Raw genomic sequence first — 22,670 nt, forward strand, 5'->3', positions numbered from 1 at the left:
GTCTTAGTTGTTGAAAATGAGGAATATTTTTCCTTACCTAATTTGAAAAATAAAACCTTGGTTTCCAAAGTGCTGTGTAATATAAGATGTTAGGTTGCCGATTTCCTTTTTTCCCCCCATTTAAAAAGAGTACCCATACATATTCAGAAGCTAATTTCGCGAATACCATTTTACCCATTTTGTGATAAATAGATTTCGTTGTCAAAGCTGATACAAAAAAGGAATTTTAATGAAAAAGAATCTAATGATGACATTAAATAGAAGACTTAGAGTTAAGACTCATTCATGATACCCCTGTGCTAAAGTGATGCTTGTCATTTTTGCACGGTTCCTTACTCTTTTATTTTATTTATTTTATTTTTTACACTGAAGCAATTACAATATATTTTATGTTGAAATCTGTTTTTATTTGACATAAACAGATTGTTTCACATTTCTATATTATCTTAAAAATGATCGTGTTAATCTTATATTTCACTGATACATTAAAATTTCTGTTTGATTATTTACATTATTTTGGATACTGGAAATAACTGTATTGAACATCTTTCTATCTTAATCTTTTTGCTTTTGGATGAATTCTTTTTTTTTTTTTAAGATTTTATTTATTCATAAGAGACAGAGAGAGGCAGAGGGAGAAGCAGGTTCCCCGCTGAGCAGGGAGCCCGATGTGGGACTCGATCCCAGGACCCCGGGATCATGACCTGAGCCGAAGGCAGACGCTTGACGACTGAGCCACCCAGGCGCCCTGGATGAATTATTTTCTTAGTTTAGGTTCCTTGAAGTGAATTACTTGAGTCAAAAGATGCGAATATCTGGATGGCTCTTGCCAAATTGCTTTGTAAAAGGGTGATACCCATTGATAACAAAATGTGTGTGCCAGGTTCACCACAGATTTGCTTGTATTGGTGATAGTTCATTGGTGATCTTTAAATAAAATAGTGCTATCATAATGTGAAACAGTGCCTTACCATTACATTTAATTTACATTTCTTTGTTTTTTAGAGAAGATGAATATTTTCTATGCATATCCTTAGGATTAGTATTTACTCTTAAGTGAGTCATTTATTTCCTACACCTTAACCATGATGTCTTTAATGTCACAAAAAAAGACATTTCTACATGGAAGTACAAAAAAATAGAAGCAAATATTGTTAGAGGCCATGTGTTTTGGCACTAGCTCTTCACTTGAAGCGATGCAGTGTTTATCCATTGGCGTGGCATCACCTGTGACATCTCAAAAGCAATTTCCCTTCAGATTTTGTTTGGTCTGTCTCAGAAATGTGCATGAGTAGGAGTTATGACTTCAGTCTTCCTTTGATCAGTTTTTGCATCGGTTGTACAGATTGTATCCCTGACACGATCTGCCTTCTTAGAAATGTGGACCCTCTATCCCAAGGGGTTCCAGTCAGGAGTTTGGAAGGCTGAATCCAAACATGACCACATTATTGGCAGAAGAACACTGCGCCCACACTGTCATCTTATAGGAATGATGACACAGTATGACTAGTACGCAAAGAAACTGGAGTCCCGGACGCACTGGTAGTCTCCGAGTGCTCGTGAACAGTCTGCAATCTTGTTATTCTGAGGTTTTTACTATTGAAATTGTTAAACTTATATATAAACGTAGAAAATGGTATTATGAATCCCCATGTATCCATCATTCAGCTTCACTAATTATCAATTTATAGTGACATCATTATTCAAAACAATAATAGTAATACTTAATGTGATTAAGGCTGTGCCTTCATTCTCTGTGGCAGAGCTAAAATTGTGACTTATTGTCTTTCTCTTCTCCATTTCCCTTGACATAGTAGCTGGCAAATAACAGTTGTTCAGTGAATATTAAAAGAATTCACTTGATTTCCTACTCTTCCATTCATCAATGTGTGTGCACAGTGCTACATTCTGGGATATAAAATTGAATAAGCAAAGCATGGTCCATGTTTACAAGATGGAAATGGTCTTTCAAAGATATTTCCTGTCCCATATTTTTATACTTTTTTTTTAAATGAAGAAAACGGATTTCTGCAGTGTTGACAGACGTGCAGTGAATTCTGATGAAAGGACTATCTATATCATAGTTACTCCTAAGTCTGTTTACAGCAAGTTATTTATGTTAAAGGTGATGTGTCTTGATCAACATCTGTCTGAATACTTACAATGTTTAAAACTTGTGAGCCATTCAGTTTTTACATTTCATCACTTTCAAAGGAGAGTGGAATGGAAGAGTCTATGTCACTGGTTGTGGATGGTCTTATGACAGAATATCTGTATATCTGTAGTTACAGATATTTTTGTGATCTTGGGAGGGTTTGAAAATAGGAGGCTAGCCTAGAGTGGAGGGGTAAAGTGGTGAGATTTGCCTTTCTAGAGATTTTAACCCTTGTTGTTAAAACTGAAAAACATCATGTGTGATTTTCTGAATTACCGCAATCTTAGCCTAGATATTTTTCATAAAGTAACACAAAATACTTCACAGCTGATTTGTATAGCCCTGGTTAACTTGAGCCTTAACCGCCAGGAAGCATTTTTTTTTTTTAAATCAAGCCTTCTAAAACTAGCTTGTAAGATCCCCAAATAGCCCCAATCTAATAACTGGAAAGTATGTCACATGAAATTCAGAATTTCTTAATATTGCTCTAAAGTATAGTCAATTGAAGAAGATAATGGTTTTTTTAAGTAGAGTTCTATTGATTAAGATTTCTATGCAGTATTACCCGTTCAAGTCAATCAAGACTCTGCATAATGCAGGTTAGAGGAGATTCAGATACTTGGAGCATTTCCTAGGCACTCTCCTGCACTTGAGTGTATGATTTAGAAAGTGGACACGACATGGGTATGTGCAGCCATGTTGGAAGACCTGCTTTATTCTCCAGCATTTCTCACATTTCCTGGTCGCAGGACACTTGCACACTCTTAAAATAATTGAGGACTGTAAGAGCTTTTGTTTATGTGGCCTGTGTTAATATTTACTGTTAGAAATTAAAACAAACTTTTAAAGCATTTATGTACTTGTTTAAAAATAGCAATAAACCCAGTATGTGATTATAAAAATAACGTTTTTCCTTGAAAAGTAGCTATATATTTCAAAACAAAGAAAAATTAGCCAGAGGAATGACATCATTTTAAAATTTTGCAAATCTCTGTAATGTCTAGTTTGGTAGAAGACATCTGGCTTCTCATATCTGCTTGAGTGTCCAGTCTGTCGTGATGTGTGGTTTGGGTTGAAGTATAGGAAGAAAATCCATTTTCACACAGATTCATAGTTGGAAAAAGAAATATTTCAGGACTTTCTCTGGATATTTGTATATTTTCTTCTTTGATTCTACACCAGTATTATCTAAGTGGCATTTTCATAAAGATTATTGTAATGTGGGGCGCCTGGGTGGCTCAGTTGGTTAAGCTACTGCCTTTGGCTCAGGTGATGATCCTTGAGTCCCTGGATCGAGTCCTGCATCGGGCTCCCTGCTCGGCAGGGAGTCTGCTTCTCCCTCTGACCCTCCCCCCTCTCATGTGCTCTCTCTCATTCTCTCTCAAATAAATAAATAAAATCTTAAAAAAAAAAAAGATTATTGTAATGTGGAAATCTAAAACCTTATCAGTGAACTTTTCATATTCTCACATGAAAATCTGTTGGTCTGTGTTGTACTTGAATTAGATATTTTACTGATGCATGATATTATGCTTTGGTCATTTGTGAAATGGTAGTCTCCTGGGTTTTACAGATCTTCCAAATATTGATGCATTTCATTATCAAAAATCACGTTTTAAAATATTCCTACCTGTATCATCAGAAATGTCTTTAAGTATTGAGAAACTGTCAAGCTCACATAAATGCGAACAAGTTTTCCAAAATTCTAATTTGTGCTTGAAAGGTTGAATTTTATCGTAGGCAAGACATACTGCCGGTTGTTATTTTTTTTTTTTTTTTAAGATTTTATTTATTTATCTGACAGAGAGAGAGACAGGAGAGAGGGACCACAAGTAGGAGGAGTGGGAGAGGGAGAAGCAGGCTTCCCGTCGAGCAGGGAGCCCGATGTGGGGCTCGATCCCAGGACTCTGGGATCATGACCCGAGCCGAAGGCAGCCGCTTAACCGACTGAGCCACCTAGGCGCCCCTGCCGGTTGTTATTCTTGAAGTTGCAGGCTCACTCCATTCTTTTTTGAGAAATTGTCTGCCAGAGACCCATGTTTGAATAGCAGTAGCTGGCCTGTCATCCTTGCAAGGAAGAATTTTGTTCTATGAACAAGGCAGCTAGTTTATCTTGCAACTCTGAAGAGTTGCACAAGTGCTTTTCCTCCTTCATTCTTCAGTATACAGTAGACATACCTTGTGCGTACTTCTTATTTTGTCACATAAAATACTAGCCTTCTGTTCAGGGTCAGGAGCTTAAAAAAACTAGTAACGTTTGCTCTTCCATGAAGGGCATTCTTTAATGAAAGTGGCATGTGTGTGTGTGTGAGAGAGAGAGAGACTCTTGAGTGTGTGGTGGTGAAGAATACAAGTGGTAGCACAGTTCAGTGTGGCTGCCCTGATTCGTGTTTATGAGGCATCAGAACCTTTACCTACCATTGCTTCTGCATCACCAGTGCAAACGGTATTGTTAGTACGATAATGTTGACCTCTCGACTCCCTGAAAGGCTATCTGGAACCCCCAGTGGTCTGCAGACCATGTTGAGGTGGTCTAGTCATGGGGCACCCTGTCCCCAGCCCTTCTTCCTCTTGTCTTTTTTTTTTTTTTTAAATGCTTCTTGTTTTCTTTTTTTTTTTTAAGATTTTATTTATTTATTTATTTATTTATAGCAGAGAGAGACACCGCGAGAGAAGGAACACAAGCAGGGAGAGTGGGAGAGGGAGAAGCAGGCTTCCCGCGGAGCAGGGAGCCTGATGTGGGGCTCCATCCCAGGACCCTGGGACCACGACCCGAGCCGAAGGCAGATGCTTTAACAACTGAGCCACCCACGCACCCCTCCTCTTGTCTTTTGAAACCCACCACAGAGCTCGATATCTCCCTCCTACCCTTTGTGCATACTGAATTCCATTCTGATGGACTGTATTTTGTGGTACCTCTTGCTTTTAACTTTTGCTTTTATCTCTGCCCAGAATGTTCTTGCTCCTGTCACCTTTTCTTAAAATCCTCTTTTTCTTCACATGCCAGCTCAAATTTTTTTCTCCTATGATTTCTGCTCTCAGATGGAAGTGATCTTTGCCTCTCTAAACTCTCTCCCTCATACTGTTCACATCTCCCTTATGGCACATGTGGCTTATTTTAGAGATTTTATTCGCAGATTGAGGAATCATCTACTAATAGCAGATGACTTAGGACTAATGACTGTCTTATTCATCTCACAGTACTTTACAGTGCTTGAACTTAGTGAATTATTGCAGAGTGAGCGAAATAATTTTGCAAACATTTGTTTGCTACTGTACGCCAAGAATTGTTTTGAGCACTGAATGCAGCGGCAAGCAAGGCTTACATGTTCCTGCTCTCATGGGGCTTACTTTCTCTTAGAAACACATTCTTTCTGCCTTTGTAGAGCTTAAATTGACAGTGTGAATAAATCCACCGATTTCTGGTATCTTTGAGATTTATTTAAGCTAGAGGAGCCTTCGAGAAACAGATCATTAAGTCAGAGTAGCCGATCTCCATCAGTCTTTACTAACCACTTAATTCAGTGAGGGAATTGCAGACATTAAGAGAAACTAAAGGCTTGGTAGAAAACTGAATTTGTAGTCTTAATTTTTTTATATGCAAGTATTACGTGCCATGGCCCATAAACTTCTATTTCTTTTTTGCCAGAGTTGCATCTGGTTATATTAGTTAGTAAGTGAAGGAGGGAGGAGCCTTAAGGATGGAATGTCTAAAGACTGCGGCACTGTTTTCTACATACAGCTTCTGTTCTTTTTATGTTTATGTGGCAGATAGGATTCTAGGAAAGATGTGTTTAGTGTATATCTGTGTGAGAAGAGATTTAAAGTTTGGGGCTTTTTGTTTCCTCTTTTAGGCATTGACAAAGGATCCCCAGGATTACCCTGATAAAAAAAGCCTACCTCATGTACATGTTGCCCTCTGGATGAATTCTCAAGGGGGCAGAAAGGTGAAAGCTGGAGATACCGTGTCATATGTCATCTGTCAGGTAAAACTGAAGCTATTAATAAGACTCCTGGACCCCATAACCCAAAGTAAAACTCAGATCACCACAGTGTCTTATTTAATGGTCTTCCAAATAATTGATGGTATGAAGAGATGGCTTAGTTTGGTTGTTTTTATAACATTTGAAGCATTAGAGCTATGGCATATTTTATTAAAATTTTCAAAAAATATTTAAGACCAGTGTCCTGGTTCACTGAAATTGTTTTGGTGAGACAGGTGCATAACAGTAGGTGCTGTTTCGACCCTAAATTAACTTCAGTGAAACTGTATATAGGTTTGGTCATATGTCCAGCAGCAGTCCATCATCATTCCTTTTGCCACAGATTCTATTATGAATACTTAGAATAAGAGAGTAAATACATTTTTCCCTAGCTTATGTTCAAAGAGTTACTTGAAAAGAATATGAAGTGCTTGATAATATGGAGAAGGGTGTGAGACCCCAAAAACATACCTTAGGAGGAAAACACAAATGATCTCACCAGTTTGTTTGTTGTATTTTGAGTGGAGGGGGCCTAAAACCCACCTCCTTGCCTTCTTCCTCTTCCATGTGGCATCTCTGAGGAACCTCTACCCTTTTTGGAACATAGGTTTAAACCACTAACCAGTTTCTTTGGAGAGTAGTGTGCCTCTGACAGGGATGAGGAGAGAGGGTGGGACACAAGAGCAGTTTTTTTCTTTGAAAGCACTTAACTCCAGTTGGAACAAAGGAGAGGTCTCATCTCTTCCTTTTGGAAAAAAGAAAAAAAGTCACAGCCTCTTTCCAAATTCTTTAAAATTACTGTGGTGTGGTATACTTACCAAAAGGCATAATATGTCTGTTATAAGACTTTAATTAATTGTTGCATTTTGTTATTACAGTAAAAAAATTAGATAAGCCTTAAATTTCATTGCATTATGATTGATCTTTGTCAAACTACAATCAGTGTGTTTTTAAATCATGGAGTCTTTTAGAATTTAGAAATTATCTGCTAATATCTGCTCGGTACTGTGGATGATGTACATAACAAATGATTTAAGTACATGGACAGGAATCAGCACTTGACTCTGTCTCCCTCCTAGGGTTACCCTTGATTAAGAACTGTTACAGAAAGCCAATTCCTGCAGGAAAATATTTCCATAAATGTCTGACTCGCTCAAGCCCTTAATGTGCTTTGCATATTGCCTCTGACAAGTCTCATCTCAAAAAAACAATTTTCATATTATGCAAATAAAGATTTTGGTAAATAGGCTAGTTTTTTTTCACTTATGACTTCACATACATGGAAAAGCTCTTAGACTATTAATGACAGGAGCAGATGGCTATATAGCTTTGAAAAATTACATAGGTTCCATGAAATAACATCTAATAATGAAATCCAGTCACAGTTATGTTTTGGCTAAATCTGGAATGGAGATGTATGGTAGTATGATCGATAGATTTAAAAGTCAAGGTTATGTTCGTTGATGTCTAGATATGATTGATGTCTAGATATGATTTCTTTTTCCCAGGTCTTATTGAGCTAGAGAAGCTCAAAAATGCTGATGCTGATATAGTACAATAAATCAAATTTTATGTATTTTCAATATTTTCCCCATCCACTGGTGCTGGGCCTTAACTTTCTTGCTTATTAAAACTACAGTTCATGTTTCTTTTTGTTTATGCTTCTCATGGTATCCCAAGAAAAGCTGTAGGACTTTAATTTGCCTCTGTTCCCTAGCAGTGGGTCAGGCCCACTCTGAGCATGTTTGTGAGCCAAAGCTCCCTACCTCTTTTGCTTTTAAGCACTCAAATTATTCTGTTTCTTAACAAAACCATATTTTTAGAATATCTTTTTGAAAATGTATGATGATATACTTGAAAGAGAACTATACTGCTCTAAGCAAAGGTGCCCTCCACGAATAGTATATCTCCTAGACAGGTTCTGTTTTGTTTGAAATTTATATTTAGACTGTGGTACTCTACTGATAGTTTACTCTGACTATAAATTCAGATGAGTTCAGAGAGTAATGTTTTTGGTGTCGGATTTATATTGTAGTTTGTCGCCTTGTAAAACCTATGTGAATTATTTGCTGAGATCTTAAGTCAAGTTCCACTTGTTGGTTAAGTTTTAAATCCTCAATTATTTAACTTTCATTAGACATAATTTCCATAAGGCATGCCTTTAACATAATTGTTTTAAGGGGCCCACTTGTCACCCATTTAAATAACTTTTCCCTTAGTTTCCTACTAAAGATGACGACATAGTTTTGAATGAATTGACTGTACCTGGTTGTCTCTGTGAAGTATGTACTTTGTGAAGTTCACGAATTACTACATAGACATTTCAAGGAAGGCCAACATTGCTTCCCTTTTTTTTTTTTTTTTTAGAATAGTATTTCTTTAATTGAAATATAGTTGATACGCAGTGTTACATTAGTTTCAGGTTTACAATATAGTGATTTGACAAGTCTATTCGATATGCTATGCACACTACAAGTGTAGCTATAATCTGTCACCATACAAAGCTATGACAATACCATTGGCTATCTTTCCTATGCTGTACAACTAAAAACTTTATTTTTTTGTTTTTGATTTTTTTTATTATGTTAATCACCATACATTACGACTGTTGAATCACAGATCTGTACCTCTGAAACAAATAATACATTATATGTTAAAAAAAAGAAAAAAGAAGAAGATAGCAGGAAGAAATCGGAGGGGGAGACCAACATTGCTTCTTAATCTGGTTTTAAAGGTGTATGCCACGCGTTATTGCGTATACCATGGGATCTTGCTAAGTTTTAGAATTAGGTCTGTGAGGGATATATCTTATGTCACGGCCTGAATGTTTTCCCAACACAACACAGCAAAACCTGTCTTACCAATTCTTTTGAATTTAGTCATGTTTGGATTCAGATTTTTTAAATACAGTAAGAAATATGTTTGGGTCAGTGTTAAAACTGGTGCTTCATATGGTTATTTAAAATAAAAACTTTCTTAACTGAGGATATGCTTAGAAATTTTCAACTGCTTTTTTAAAAAATTTGACTTACTGTGAGAACATCTTCTAATGATATATTGGAAAGTAACTCACATGCCTTTAAAGAAAAATTGCCTGTAGAAATTTGATTTTTTTTAAAGGTTTTATTTATTTATTTGAGAGAGAGTGAGTGAGCAAGCACGAGTTAGAGGGAGGGGCAGAGGGAGAGAGAAGACTCCCTGCTGAGCAGGGAGCCCGACAGGGGGCTCGATCCCAGGACCCTGAGATCATGACTTGAGCCAAAGGCAGACGCTTAACTGAGTGAGCCACCCAGGCACCCCTGTATAAATGTGATTTTTATTCACCATTAAAAAGTGGCAAACTTAACATTGCTATATAATCTTTATTTTTTTAAGGGGGGGTCAGAGAGAATCTCAAGTAGGCTGTACACCTAGCGCAGAGCCCAATGCAGGGCTCGATCTCCTGACCCTGAGATCATGACTTGAGTTGAAATCAAGATTCGAATGCTCAACTGACTGAGCCACCCAGGTGCCCCTCAGTATTGCTGTAATCTTAAGGACAGACCATTTTTTTTTTAAAAAAAATACAATTCTGTAAATTGATCAGGTTTCAGGTGTTAGTTAATTAAGTCAGTCTGAGTATAGTTGTAGCGCGTAAAGATGCTGCCCAGGAATGTTTCACACTCTTTGTCATTGGCTCTCATCTTACTCTTATCTAATAATTCAGACTTCACAAAGGGCAACAATTAAAGGTGATGAATTCTGCCTAATTTCTTTTACAGTGTTGTGAACTCCTGGAAAAAAAAAATTATTTGGCAAGTCTTTTAATCCAAGGTTTGCTTTCTGAGTATTTCCTTATATCCTAGACTATGTAGAACCTAGTTGATAAACATTCCAGTTTGTTTCCATCAAGAGCATTGCCAGAGAAAGAGGCCCCTGCCTCCAGTCCGAAGACAGTGGTGTGCAAGTAGCCTCAGCTTTGTGCTGGACGCTGACTTGAGAAGGAGCTGATTGTAGCAGGAATGAAAGAATAGGGTTCATGTTGTCTATTTTGCAGAGCAGCTTAACACTGTGAATAGTTAAAATTGACTAGTCTGAATATTAAATTCTGTTGTTGTAGAAAAGAGGAGTGGAGTGAGTTGTCAGATGTTGGTCCAGTAGTGTGATGACTTTTTTTGATTCACAGATGATGGTGACCTCACCCACAGGGCTGTATATGGACCACTTACATAGAATTACACAATTTTTATTTTTATTAAGAGGAAACCTTTGAAAAGATACTCTCCGACCCATCTTTCTTTTCTTGAGGAGAGCCATGTTAACAGTGCAAAATGGCATGCCCTTCATTCCAGTGCCAAATATTTTGCTTCTAGAGCATTGCTACTCCACCAGGATAGCTCATTAATTTTACTCCTGTCTATTATATCTTGTATATAAGTTACTACTGTGTGGATTTCGTACCCCTTTCTTTTCTCCTTGCTCATTTGCTTCTTGATACATAAAGCTCTCATAGAAAATATAACCCTGGGGGCCTTAAAGATGAGATTATGACTAGAGCTTTTGCATGGATTGTATTAACAATAAAAGGACCACACATGTTTTTTCTTATCACTCCTAAAAGGCCTTTCTGACTAGACTAATAGTTTAGCAAGTCTTCTCAGTGTGCTTCTATGATATGGCAGGTGGAATTATTTAATCTAGTCATGCCATCTTGTTGGTTTCCTGTTTCAACAAAAAATAGAACACAACACATCCTGGATTTACATTCTTGGACAGTGGGTGACATGTTTTCCTTGATCTTCCTACTCTTACATATGAAATGTTCACCAGTGGGTCAAAAGGACTTCTTGGTGTTTGGAATTGAATATATAAAGTTTGAATTATTGTCCCGCTTTTTGGCCAACCATGTATGTGTGACTGAATTTCCTACAACCTTACCTATATCGTGTCCTTTTGTAGGATGGGTCAAACCTCACTGCGAGTCAGAGGGCCTATGCACCTGAGCAGCTACAGAAACAGGACAATTTAACCATTGATACCCAGTACTACCTGGCTCAGCAGATCCACCCAGTCGTGGCTCGGATCTGTGAGCCAATAGATGGAATTGATGCTGTTCTCATTGCAACATGGTTAGGTAAGTGTCCCCGGCTCACATAGCCTCTTACCTGGCTTTAGCAGTACCCGTAGTCCTCCCTCACCTGTTGTGAGCCTTGTTTATAGGTATGGTATGTGTCGAGCACTTCTTTGTGTATAGTTGGGCATTTATTTTTGTGGTTGGTTGGTTAATGTCTATCTCCCTTCATAGACTATGGACCTCATATGCTTGCTACCTGTATAGCCACATGCCTGCTCCGTAGTAGGCACTCAGTCAGTAAATGCCAAGGGAAGAGAGGGAAGACAGGAAAAGGAATGAAGAGATTTTAGGCACACTGACAGTGTCTGAGCTTACACTGTTGTAGCTTTAATTGGTGAACTTCCATTAATAAGGAGATTGATGGTATTGTGATGGTTGGTTTATCTTGTCGCTTGTCTCTAAATGTATTTTTGTATAAAGTGAGAATACACAGCTTTTTTAACATTAAAAAGTTTAATTTTTAGTATTCATTTCCCTGTGAGTGTCCTACTCTCACTTTAAATTCTTTGAAAACTAGGCATGCTGTTACCTTCCAGGAATTAGCTGATGCCTAATTTCTCATCATCCCAGGAGGTGCTGGTCAACCCTGAAACCTCAGCATTTTTTGACTTTTTGCTGTGGCACCAGATTGTTGCCTCATGCTTAGAAGTGTATTTCGTTACTTGCTCTGATTTCATTTCTAGATGACCAGCATGTAAAGAGTTACATTGATTTAAGATGGTTACTCTAGCTCATTGTATGCAAAGATGAATATTTTTTATTTTTTTTATTTTTATTTTTTAAAGATTTTATTTATTTATTTGACAAAGAGAGACACAGCGAGAGAGGGAACACAAGCAGGGGGAGTGGGAGAGGGAGAAGCAGGCTCCCCGCAGAGCAGGGAGCCCGATGCGGGACTCGATCCCAGGACCCTGGGATCATGACCTGAGCTGAAGGCAGTCGCTTAACCAACTGAGCCACCCAGGCGCCCAAGATGAATATTTTTTAGAATACTGCCTGATAAAGTCCTTAGATGGTGCCTCACGATCTATAAGTAAGTCCAGATGCCACTGACATCTCACAGTCTTTAACTCTGGCAGTTGTAGACTCTAACTTTGGAGCTCCAACCTGTATTTCTAAGAGCCTTCTTTCTTAATTGGTGTACTTAGGGATCCCCTAAATAAGGCATTGCTCATTCTGTCCCTGCTTCGTGGAAAATTCTCCCCCTCTTCTCATTGAAATGTCTGGCTTTGACATCATAGGGACTTGGGCTTACATGCTAGTTCTGCTCTTCACAAGCTCTTTGGCTTTTGCAAGCCTCTAAACCTTGATCTAAGCCTTGGTTTCTGGAATCGTAAACTGCAGTTGCTCTGAGGGGGCAATAGAATGATGCACATGCGATGCTCTGCACAGGCCTGGAGCAGAGAGAGTACTCAGTGTGCATTGTTAGTAGCCACATCCCACTCTCTTGCCAGGCTTCTGCATACATGTGTCCACACTCCTCCGGTCTATAAGATTTGTACATAGTTTTGTCAAAAAGAATGAAATCTTGCCATGTGCAATGACAGGGATGGAGCTAGAGTGTATTATGCTAAGCGAAATAAGTCAGAGAAAGCTAAATACCATACGATTCTACTCATATGTGGAATTTAAGAAACAAAACAGATGAACATATGGGAAGGGGAAGAAAAGAGAGGGAAGCAAACCATAAGAGACTCGTAGTGATAGAGAACTGAGGGTTCATGGAGGGAGGGAGGTGGGGGCTGGGCTAAATGGGTGATGGATATTAAGGAGGGCACTTGTTGTGATGAGCCCTAGGTGTTGTATGTAAGTGATAAATCACTGAATTCTACTCCTGAAGCCAATATTACACTATATGTTAACTAACTAGAATTTGAATAAAAATTTGAAAAGGAAAAAAAAGATTTGTACATAGTGCTCACCATGCGTGTGTGGACTGGGATTGGACAGATGAATGAGTTAAGTGACACGTTTGTCATCCTGCCCTGGTGAGTATTTTTCTGGGCTCCTGCCCGCCAGCCCTGACTCCACTCCCCCCACCATTGTCTGCTCTGGAAGTGGAAACTCATTTTTGACATTTGCCTAAACAAAACATAGTGTGGAAGATAAAATCTGCTACCCAAATCGTCATACAATGTGTTCTCATAGTTGAGTTGTATTTGATGATGTTTATACAGCTTCAGCTGGGAGAAGAGGAGTGTAAGTGCTCAGTAGTTTTTAGCTTCCTTCTTTTTTCTCGCCCCTGCCTTGGGGGCTTGCTCTGTCGGATACTGTAATAAGTACTTTGCATATGTTATCATCTAATTTAATCTTTGCACCAACCTCATAAGGGTCTGTTGTATTCGCTCCATTTTACAGGGAAGGAAGCCGAGGCTTAGAGAGGTAACTAACTTGGTCTTGTCGCATAGCTCATTCGTGGCTGGCTGTGGACGGATGGGGACCCAGCTCTCTGTGACTCCACATCTTGTGCTCCTCACCACTGTGCTGCACACTCTACTGTCTTGTTCTTAGCTCAGAGAGCCTGTAACAGCGGTCCCCAAGCAGCTTGGTGTGGATGTGAAGTCGCAGGAGCTTCATTTTCCTTACGCTCCCTTTTCTTCCCACTGCACCCACTGCACCCCCCAGGCCAGTAGCCGCCACCCCCCACCCCCCAACATAAACACCAAAAACCCCAGAGTGGAACCATTTCTTTAAAGAGTAGATCTCCCAGTTTTTCTGTTTGTATCACCAAGAACCTGGCCTAGAGGCTAAGTGCTACCCTTTACTTCCTTGGTTGTAAATTTCCCAGTGATCCAGCGCTGAGTGGGAGTAGACGGAAGAACCTCATGAGGGACATGTAAAAGGTAAGAGCAGAGCCTTGTGTTTCTGCCAAAGAGCTGTTGAGTGAAGGGTGCTGGAGCCTGCCCAGGGGTTGCCTGATGCCTGCTTGGGTATCTCAGCACTGGTCCCACAGGGGACCACACTGATTCTGTTGGTTCTGGAGTCACATGTAAGATAACTATAAATTAAACAGTGGGCAGATTTTGACTTGGTTAAAGACGAACTTTATCCTAACTGCAGCTGCCTTGTGAATCCAGTTTTCGCAAATGATTTTCAAAGCTGGTAGCCTTGTGAGGCCCATCTTCAGAGGGTTCATGTTATTACTGACCAGTCTCAGTCCATAGCGGGAGCCCTCCATGCTTGTGCACGGTCCCACCCAGTCCCCGTCTGTCCTCCCTCTCCCCCCCACCGCCACCAACCTGCAAGCCCTTGGTGCCAGGTAGCCAGTCAGAGCTCCTGGAAGGATCTGTGTCCTCAGCTCTTACGGAGTTGTGGCTACACCCCTTTTAATCTTTTTCTGATTTTTATCTTTTGCCACTTGACAGCAGTTCTTACTTGCCCTCTTCTCCCACTACACCTCCTGCCATCACTAGCAGTATCCACCTATCTACCTGCATTAGTGAGAAATCTTGTAGTCCTTTATCTTTCCCTCTTTAGGAGGGAGGAGGGGTCCACATTAGTGAATTGGAGAGCCATAGGAGGTCCACATTAGTGAATTGCAGGACAGCAAATGCCAGCTACCATAAAGATCTGTATAAAGTGTGGAAGGTCTCCAGGCAGCTCTTTGCAGGCATTTTGCTCCCTGCCCTGTGCGGGAGCCACATTGTGACCTGCATCCTTTATTCCTCCACCCCAAGTGAAAAACCAGGGTGGCTGTTCTTTACTAGAGGATTTGAGGCCCCTGTTACCAGTTCTCACTTAGCCTGTGGTTTTAGAAAGGAGGAGGGAGGAGGTGGGAAAGTGGTGGGAAAGTAAGGGGAGTGTTAGGGGGTGCATGGTTTCTAAGAGGTGCAAGCTGTAGGCATAAAATTACTGTAATTTGTTTTTAAAATTCTAAATCTGTTTTCTTTATATCAAAAAAAAACTGCAGTTAGTGAACTGACACTGTTAAATAAGTTGAAGTGTACAAATGTATACGTAAAATACAAGCCCTCCAACTGCCTAATCACAGACATAAAATAATTCTCTTGCTTTTAATGTAGTTTTTATCTTTGACTAATGAAATGTATTACAATGTTGAAACTTCAGTGAAGTTTGATACTTTGTCCTTTTAGTTAGTACAAAGAAATCAGGAATAATGGCATAATTTCATTTAGGAAAATTATAAAGTTCATGATTTTTTATTTTTAAGACTCTTTTGTGGAGAGCAAGTATATTTTTCAACTACCTTTTTCTTTTTCTATTGCTTTTATACTACTTTCCTTGAAATGAAAGGCAAACATCAAGTGTTGGTTTTATCCTGTGGCTTCACTTTGGAAATTCTCCGACTGTTTTTCTCCCTGTCAAGACACCTCCTGAAGTCTGTCTGGTGGCATGTTGCATGGCCAGGTGTTCTGATGGGAAGGCCATTTTAGTGAAAAGGATAGAGGACAGTCTATTAAATGAGTGAATTGAATAAGTGTGTTGAATTGAAAGAGAATAATTTGTTCTCTCTAATAACTAATGGTCCTCATTATCCCACAGTAAAATGTGTATCATTTTTCTGAAACCCATGTAAGATTATTGCTATTGGGCTTAAATAAAGCAAAATTTTACCCTTTTCCATTTGTGAATGGAAAAAAAATACAGGATTACTCTTCTTACACAATAGCCCAATGGGAAACATGGCCACTAAAACTTGGAACTCTTAGCTTTTGTTCTCCAGACCATAGGTTTTTTTCTCTTCTTTTGTTCTAATGAAAGCTCTTTATCGTCTGTGGAGGAAATATTCACAGTATGCTTCAGCATCCAAATAGTCTTCTGTACCTGGCAAACAGGCCAGTGATAAGAATAGTCTAAAGCTCATCCTTGAATTTCATCTTTTAATAAATTTATATTTCACGCATAACACTACTTAGAATGATGTAATATCTTTCCTCCAATGACCAGTGATTTGTATAATAGCTATCAAGTACATTTCTTCATGGTCAGTGGTAAAATTGCAGGCATTTGGCTACCTGGTCAGTTTTCTCATTGGTCCTGAGAAACTATGGATTTTTGAAGAACGTGAGAATTTAGAATTTAATCTCTGAAAGTAGTTCTTAAAACAAGACAACACAGTTAACCCAGGGTCTTCCTGGATTAAATTGGAAAGTAAAAATTCCCTTTTTAAAGAATGGCCCCAGGGTCCTGGGATCGAGCCCCATCGTGCTTCCTGCTCCATGGGGAGCCTGCTTCTCACTCTCCCTCTGTCTGCCACTCTCTCTCTGTCAAATAAATAAATAAAATCTTTAAAAAGAAAGAAAGAAAGAAAGAAAGAATGGCCCCATACCACATGGGTTACAGAAGGTATTTTTTTTGTCAATAGACAGGAACCAGTAATATCCAAGAAATAAGTGCAACAGCAGGCCAAGCAGTGTTGGGGGTGCTTTTGACAGGCCCAGGGAGACAGGCCTGCAAAAGATGGTGGGGAGGTAGTGGGTAAGGTATAGGTGGTTGGGAGTAGGGTGATGGCACTAGCACATGCCTCAGGTTATTACTTTGTGATAAGATTCTCACCTTTTTCGCAGTTAAGCTCTTAGAAGAATGTGCATACATGACCGTCATTTGCAAACCTTAAATATTTTCTATACCATAATTAATAAAATTTTGAAAGTTAAGATCACACCAGATGCAAAATAGGATATCATCTTGTCAGCTGGTAAGAACCATCTCTTCCAGGATGGAGAGCTATTCCATTCACATCATCAAATGGATCATGCTCCCAGCCTACTTTTGCATTCATTGAATAGATTAATGTTGAAGACCTGCTGTGCTCAGCATCATAATAGGCACTGTGAGGGAGATGAAGATGAGTAAGCCATGGCTCCTTTGCTCAAATTACAGCCCAGTCCATTTAGTTGATTTCACTGTCATAGGGAAGTCTAGTGGACAGTACAGTGCATGTCCCAAAAGAGGTAAAATAGAGGATTTCAGGCACTCAGGGGAAGCAGAGACCACTTGTGGCTGGGGCCACCAGGGAAGAGTTTATGAAGGTGTTGGCATTTGGGGCATTATGGGAATGCACTTTGGAGAGGCCAATGTGGCCTTGGGAATGGTTGTCTCTTCCCACCTCTCATTAGTTCTTCCAGCCCATTGCAGAATGGCAGGGGCCCCGACCTCCACGGTGGTGACTCAGGCCATCTCAGCCACTCCACATGGCACATGAGGGCCTGCAGTGACACTGCTCACCTAAGTCAGGCAGAGACCCCTGGGAACTTGGAGCCAAACTGGGGCATGTTTAGGATGATCACTGGGACTAATATTCTCCTGGCATTGTAACACTTGGAATTTCCAGGGAAAAATGGGAATTTCTCTTATTTATAAGTTAGATCAATTTTTAAAAATTTTTAACTTTATTGAGAAATAATTGACAAATATAATTAAATATATTCAAAGTGTACAAAGTGATGATTTTATATACATATACATTGTAGAATGATTACCAAGATCAAGAGCATTAACACACCCATCACCTCACATAGTTTCCATAGTTAACCTTTCAGTGTGGTGAGAATGCTTATGGTGTACTCTTCAGCAACTTTCAAGTATATAGTGCAGTAGTAGTTAACTATAGATCAAGTTTTTTTAAAAAGATGCATTATTTTAATTAAGTATACAGAATAGCACTTACCAATACTGTGTAGCCTATAGAAAAATGGGTAAGATGTGATAAATGAAAACAGCTGAACACAGCATTGTATACAGATGAAAATTATGTTAAATATATATGTGTGAATAAGCCTGGAAAGGTTGAAGGTGGTGAATTATAGCTTCCTTCTTGAAAAATTAATGTTCTTATTAAAAATAAGACAGTTTTTACAAAATCAGAAGAAAAAATGGTTAAACAGTTGCTAACTTGTAAAAAGATGTGTTGGGGCACCTGGATGGCTCAGTCGGTTAAGCTTCTGCCTTTGGCTTAGGTCATGATCCCAGGGTCCCGGGATGGAGCCCCGCATCGGGCTCCCTGCTCCGCGGGAGACCTGCTTCTTCCTCTCCCACTCCCCCTGCTTGTGTTCCCTCTCTCTCTGTGTCTCTCTCTGTCAAATAAATAAATAAAATCTTAAAAAAAAAGTCACATTTAGAGCTATCATCAAGCGCATTAGAACAGTTGTGTGAGGTCATGAGGGTGCTGCACATTAGGATTTTTTTTTCCTGTCAAGATTTTGGGAGGTACCTTCTGCAGGACAGTAAAAATCTTGGGAGTTTATTTAACCTAAGGGTTTGGATATTATTTTTTTTAAATACTCAGAAGTTTTCCATTTGTGTTATGGAGAGGTTTATTGTAGCTGTGAAAGGCAGTTTCAGGTGTCTATCACTTGTATAGTCAGTTGTTTATCTTGAAATTGGATCTACACTATTCTTAAAATGTTTTATTATGGAAAATTCTAAACATGTGCAATAGTAGAAAAGAAGTCCCCAGGTGCTCATGACCCAGCTTTAGCAGTCTTCAACTGTGGACAGTCTTATTCCTCTTTTCCACCTGCTCTGATTATTTTGAGGTGAATCCTAGATACCATATAATTTTACCTGTAAATACCACATTTTACATTCCTAAAAGACACTACCCCCTTTCCAGCATAAGTACAGTAGTATCATCACTAGTAAAAAAAACAAAACAAAACCACAATTGCTTCATTTCATCAAATGTCTAATAAGCGTTTGTATTTTCTGATTGTATTAAGGGTGCATTTCTTTTAAAAAGCTCCCTGTTTGAATTGGAATCTAATCAGGGCCCATATGATAGTCTCCTCTTTTTTAATTCATCCTTCCAATTTACTTGTTAAGAAATGGGGGGAGGAAAAAACAAACAAAAAAGAAATGGGGGAGGGGGGTGTTGTCCTATACGATTTCCCTTATTCTGGAGTTTGCCAGTTGCATCCTGCTGGGATATTTTAACATGTTCCTCTGTCTCCTGTATTTCCTATGAAGTAGTAGAGCTAAAGACTGTATTTCAGTTCAGTTTCTTTTAGTTTTTGCTAATAATGCTTCCTGGGTGATGGTGTGCACATCTTTGAGGAGGTACATAATGTCTGGTTAGAATCAAACACATTTGGCCACAAACTCACAGGTATATCATAAATATTTAGTACTCCTTTTCTCGCCTTTTTCAACCTGAACTTTCTGGTGGTGTAACATACATTCAGAAAAAGCACACAAAAGCTAACTGAATAGTTTGATGAATTTTCACAAAGTAAACATATACCAGTGTAGTCAGCCCTGAGCTCAGGAAACCCCCTCATGCTGCCTCCTAGAGACTATCCTCTACTCCCCCCAGAAAATTACAATCCTCATTCCTGACATCATAGATGAGGTTTTCTTATTTTTGGACATGACATAAATTGCATCTTTGCTCTTTGTGTCTGGCTACTTTCATTTGTATTATGTTAGATTCATCCAGGTGGTTATACTTCATTTCTTTGTAGTATTTCACTGTATGACTATACCACACTTGATGACTGTCTAGTGTAGGTGCACCTATGGGTTGTTTCCACAATTGGGTGATTAGGAATAGTGCTGTTTTGAGCATTCTCGCACATGTCTTCTCTTGAACGGTTGCATGTACTTCTGTTGGGTATATACTTAGGAGAATTGCTAGGTCCCAGGGGACATGTATGTTCAGCTTTAGTAGATACTAATTTTCCAAAGTGGTTCAACTGATTTACACTCTGTACTATCAATGTATAAACACTCCACATTCTTAGCAACACTTGGTGTTTTGTGTCATCTTCCTTTAATGTGGCGTAACATTGTGATTTTGCATTTCTTTGACAAATGAAGTTGAGCATCTGTTCACATCCTTTATTGGCCATTTGAATATCTCCTTTTGTGGGGTGCCTGGTGAAATCTTCATATACTTTTCTTTTGGGTTGTCTTTTTCTTATTGATTTGCGGGCATTCCTTATATATTCTAAATATGCGTCCTTTGGGTATATGTGTCACAAGCATCTTCTACTTGACATTTTTTAAAGTATAATTTACATACAATGAAATGCTACTATCTTAAGAGTATCATACATTCTATTTATCAAAACACAGAACTTTTCCATCACCTCTGGGTTTCCATTTTTTCCTTCCCAGTCAGCATCCCCTCTCACAAAAGAAACAATTCATCTGATTTCTCTGACCGTAGGTTAGTTTTGCCTATTCCAGAACTTTATATAAATAATTTTCTACAGTGTATACTTTTGTGTTCAGCTTCTTTCACTTAGCATGGTATTTGTGAGATTCATCCATCTTGTGCCATTTATCAGTGTTCATTCTTTTCCTTTGCTGAGTAGTACTCCATGGTAGATTATCCCAGGTTATTTTTTTCATTCTCCTGTTGGTGCATGTCTGGATTGTTTCCAATTTCTGGTTATTATGAATAAAGCTGCTTTGAAAATTCTTGTACAAGACTTTTTATGGATGTAGTGTTCACCTTTTAAAAATTCATAAGTATTTTTTTCTTTAATCATACTAAGTACTCAGTTTGTATATTGTTCTCTAAGAAGTCCCAGACACATGAAAGCCTGGATTCATGCAAAAGATCAATGATTCATTTCCTAGAAGAAATTTTTAGAAAAAAAAATTCACAGTAAGAATCTATTACTAGTAGCTTGAGTAATTATTACAAACAACTGCTTGGGGATGTCAGTTTCTCTCTTTGGTCATTTGTAGTTTCATTCATATGGATTTTTCCCTCTTCCCCACTTGTATGGACATATATAATTGGCCTTACTGTAGTTATTTGCATTTGCACTAATAGAGATCTTGTCTTTTGAAGGAAGAGAATTACTTGGTTCAGTGCCTCAGCCTCTCAGCTGAATGCTTTGAATTCGGAACAGTTTAAATAATCCTTGGGAATGGGGACAGGTGAACATTCTAAAAACAGGCATAGCTTACAATGTTTAGAAAGTACAATGGTAGAAAAATTAATTTTGTGCTACATGTCACATTGGAGGTGTGTGTGCTAAATATCTGGTGATCTTACGTAAAAAAACAGCATTGCTGAACTCATCTACCCCAATGCCTATGATGTTACTTACTATAAATACTTTTTGAAACATGAGAGCTTTGATCTTGTTGCCAAAATAATGTGAGATCCTGTAAATTTTCTAATTATAAATGACAGTACTTTAATTTCATTTCACTTTGCCTTCTGTCCTCCCCATCCTGCCCCCGCCCCCCCAAAATGGTGTGACTATCACTACAAGTCACAGGATTGAATTAAAGCACACATCATTTCTGCTTACCGCAGGGAGAACCATGGCTGCTCTCCCCCCAGATAACTACTGAGACCCAAGTAGGCTGTTCTTTCCTTTATTCTGTACTGGACCAAATGATTGAAGTTACCTGTCAAAAGCTAGGCTAATAAAAATGGAAGTTCTTTTTCTCAAATAGGGCATGAAATTTGTTGCTTTAAGCCAGTTTTTCAGAGAAAGCTTTCAGAAGAGATACAGAATTTGGAATTCAGTTTTGCATCTCTTCCTCAAAAGACGAATATGATTACTTGCTATATGATGAGCAGTTTAATATTGATTACACAGTGTATATGACACCTTTGATCATAAACATGTCGCTTTGATGTCTTTTCCAACAAAAGTGTTTAATTTTGGAGGGATAATAATTATAAATGCAGTTCCATGTAGTGGCTCTATTTTGTACATTTTAACCTTTAGAATCTACCTCTAGGTGGCAGCACCAGATACTTTTTTTTTTTCCTGTTTCACTCCAGCCTTAATGAGTTATGGTATAAGCAGTAAAACTTCTAAGTCTCCCGAAACTTTGAAATAAGCTGCTTGTTGCCAATTTCATGAGGATTTGGAAACATCAGTTCCTATGTTGAGTAAGCCTAGATTCTGACCTTTAAAAGATTCCAGCAGCAGTGATCCTTATTTTTTAACATGACATTATATGTTTTCATAAAAAGATTTAATTTAGCCCTCTGATTTGCCTGTTGAACTTATAATTGTCCTCCCAAGAAAATTACTTTTTTATGACATTTTTGTATCCAAGTAACTTATACAGGGATCATTATATACCTAATATTTTAAGGTAATTACAGTGTCCCCTCCTTTTTAAGATTTATCATTGATCTATAACCAAGAATGCTGAGATGAAACCCCTTCTCTTTAAAGAAATTCAGCATGGGAATCAATCTGAAGTAATCCGCTATGGCCACTTGGCTTTGTTATTGCCATGGGCAGATTAGGGTTGTTTATAGAATTGGACATTAAAGTAGACATTTCATAAGGCTTGATTTTTTTTCATGACTTTTGGCCACTTGTTGGGCATTTCTCTGTAAGTAGCAAGAGGGCCCTTGTCCACTTTTGGCTTACTCAGCAGGCAGGCTCCCCTGTGGCCTCACGTACACTAAATAAGCGGATGCTGGTAGGGTGGCCTAGAGAGAGCTTTCGTTGTTTACTTGCTGCAGGTTGGC

The 22,670-nt window shown here is 38.7% G+C and overlaps 1 protein-coding gene across 3 annotated transcripts in view; it reads left to right on the forward strand.

The window, feature by feature from the left end:
* Window positions 1–22,670, forward strand: part of POLA1 (DNA polymerase alpha 1, catalytic subunit) — a 296,400-nt gene that overhangs the window by 122,672 nt on the left and 151,058 nt on the right. For all 3 annotated transcript variants that reach the window (XM_045876010.3, XM_045876011.3, XM_045876012.3), the window contains exons 31-32: window positions 6,010–6,141; window positions 11,077–11,251. In XM_045876010.3, the coding sequence (XP_045731966.1) occupies window positions 6,010–6,141; window positions 11,077–11,251 (307 nt within the window). The remainder of the gene's footprint in view (window positions 1–6,009; window positions 6,142–11,076; window positions 11,252–22,670) is intronic.

The sequence above is a fragment of the Mirounga angustirostris genome, unplaced genomic scaffold, assembly GCF_029215605.1.
Source record: "Mirounga angustirostris isolate CCGP_5_RB_7025 unplaced genomic scaffold, mMirAng1.0.hap1 SCAF_11, whole genome shotgun sequence".
Lineage (NCBI taxonomy): Eukaryota > Metazoa > Chordata > Mammalia > Carnivora > Phocidae > Mirounga > Mirounga angustirostris.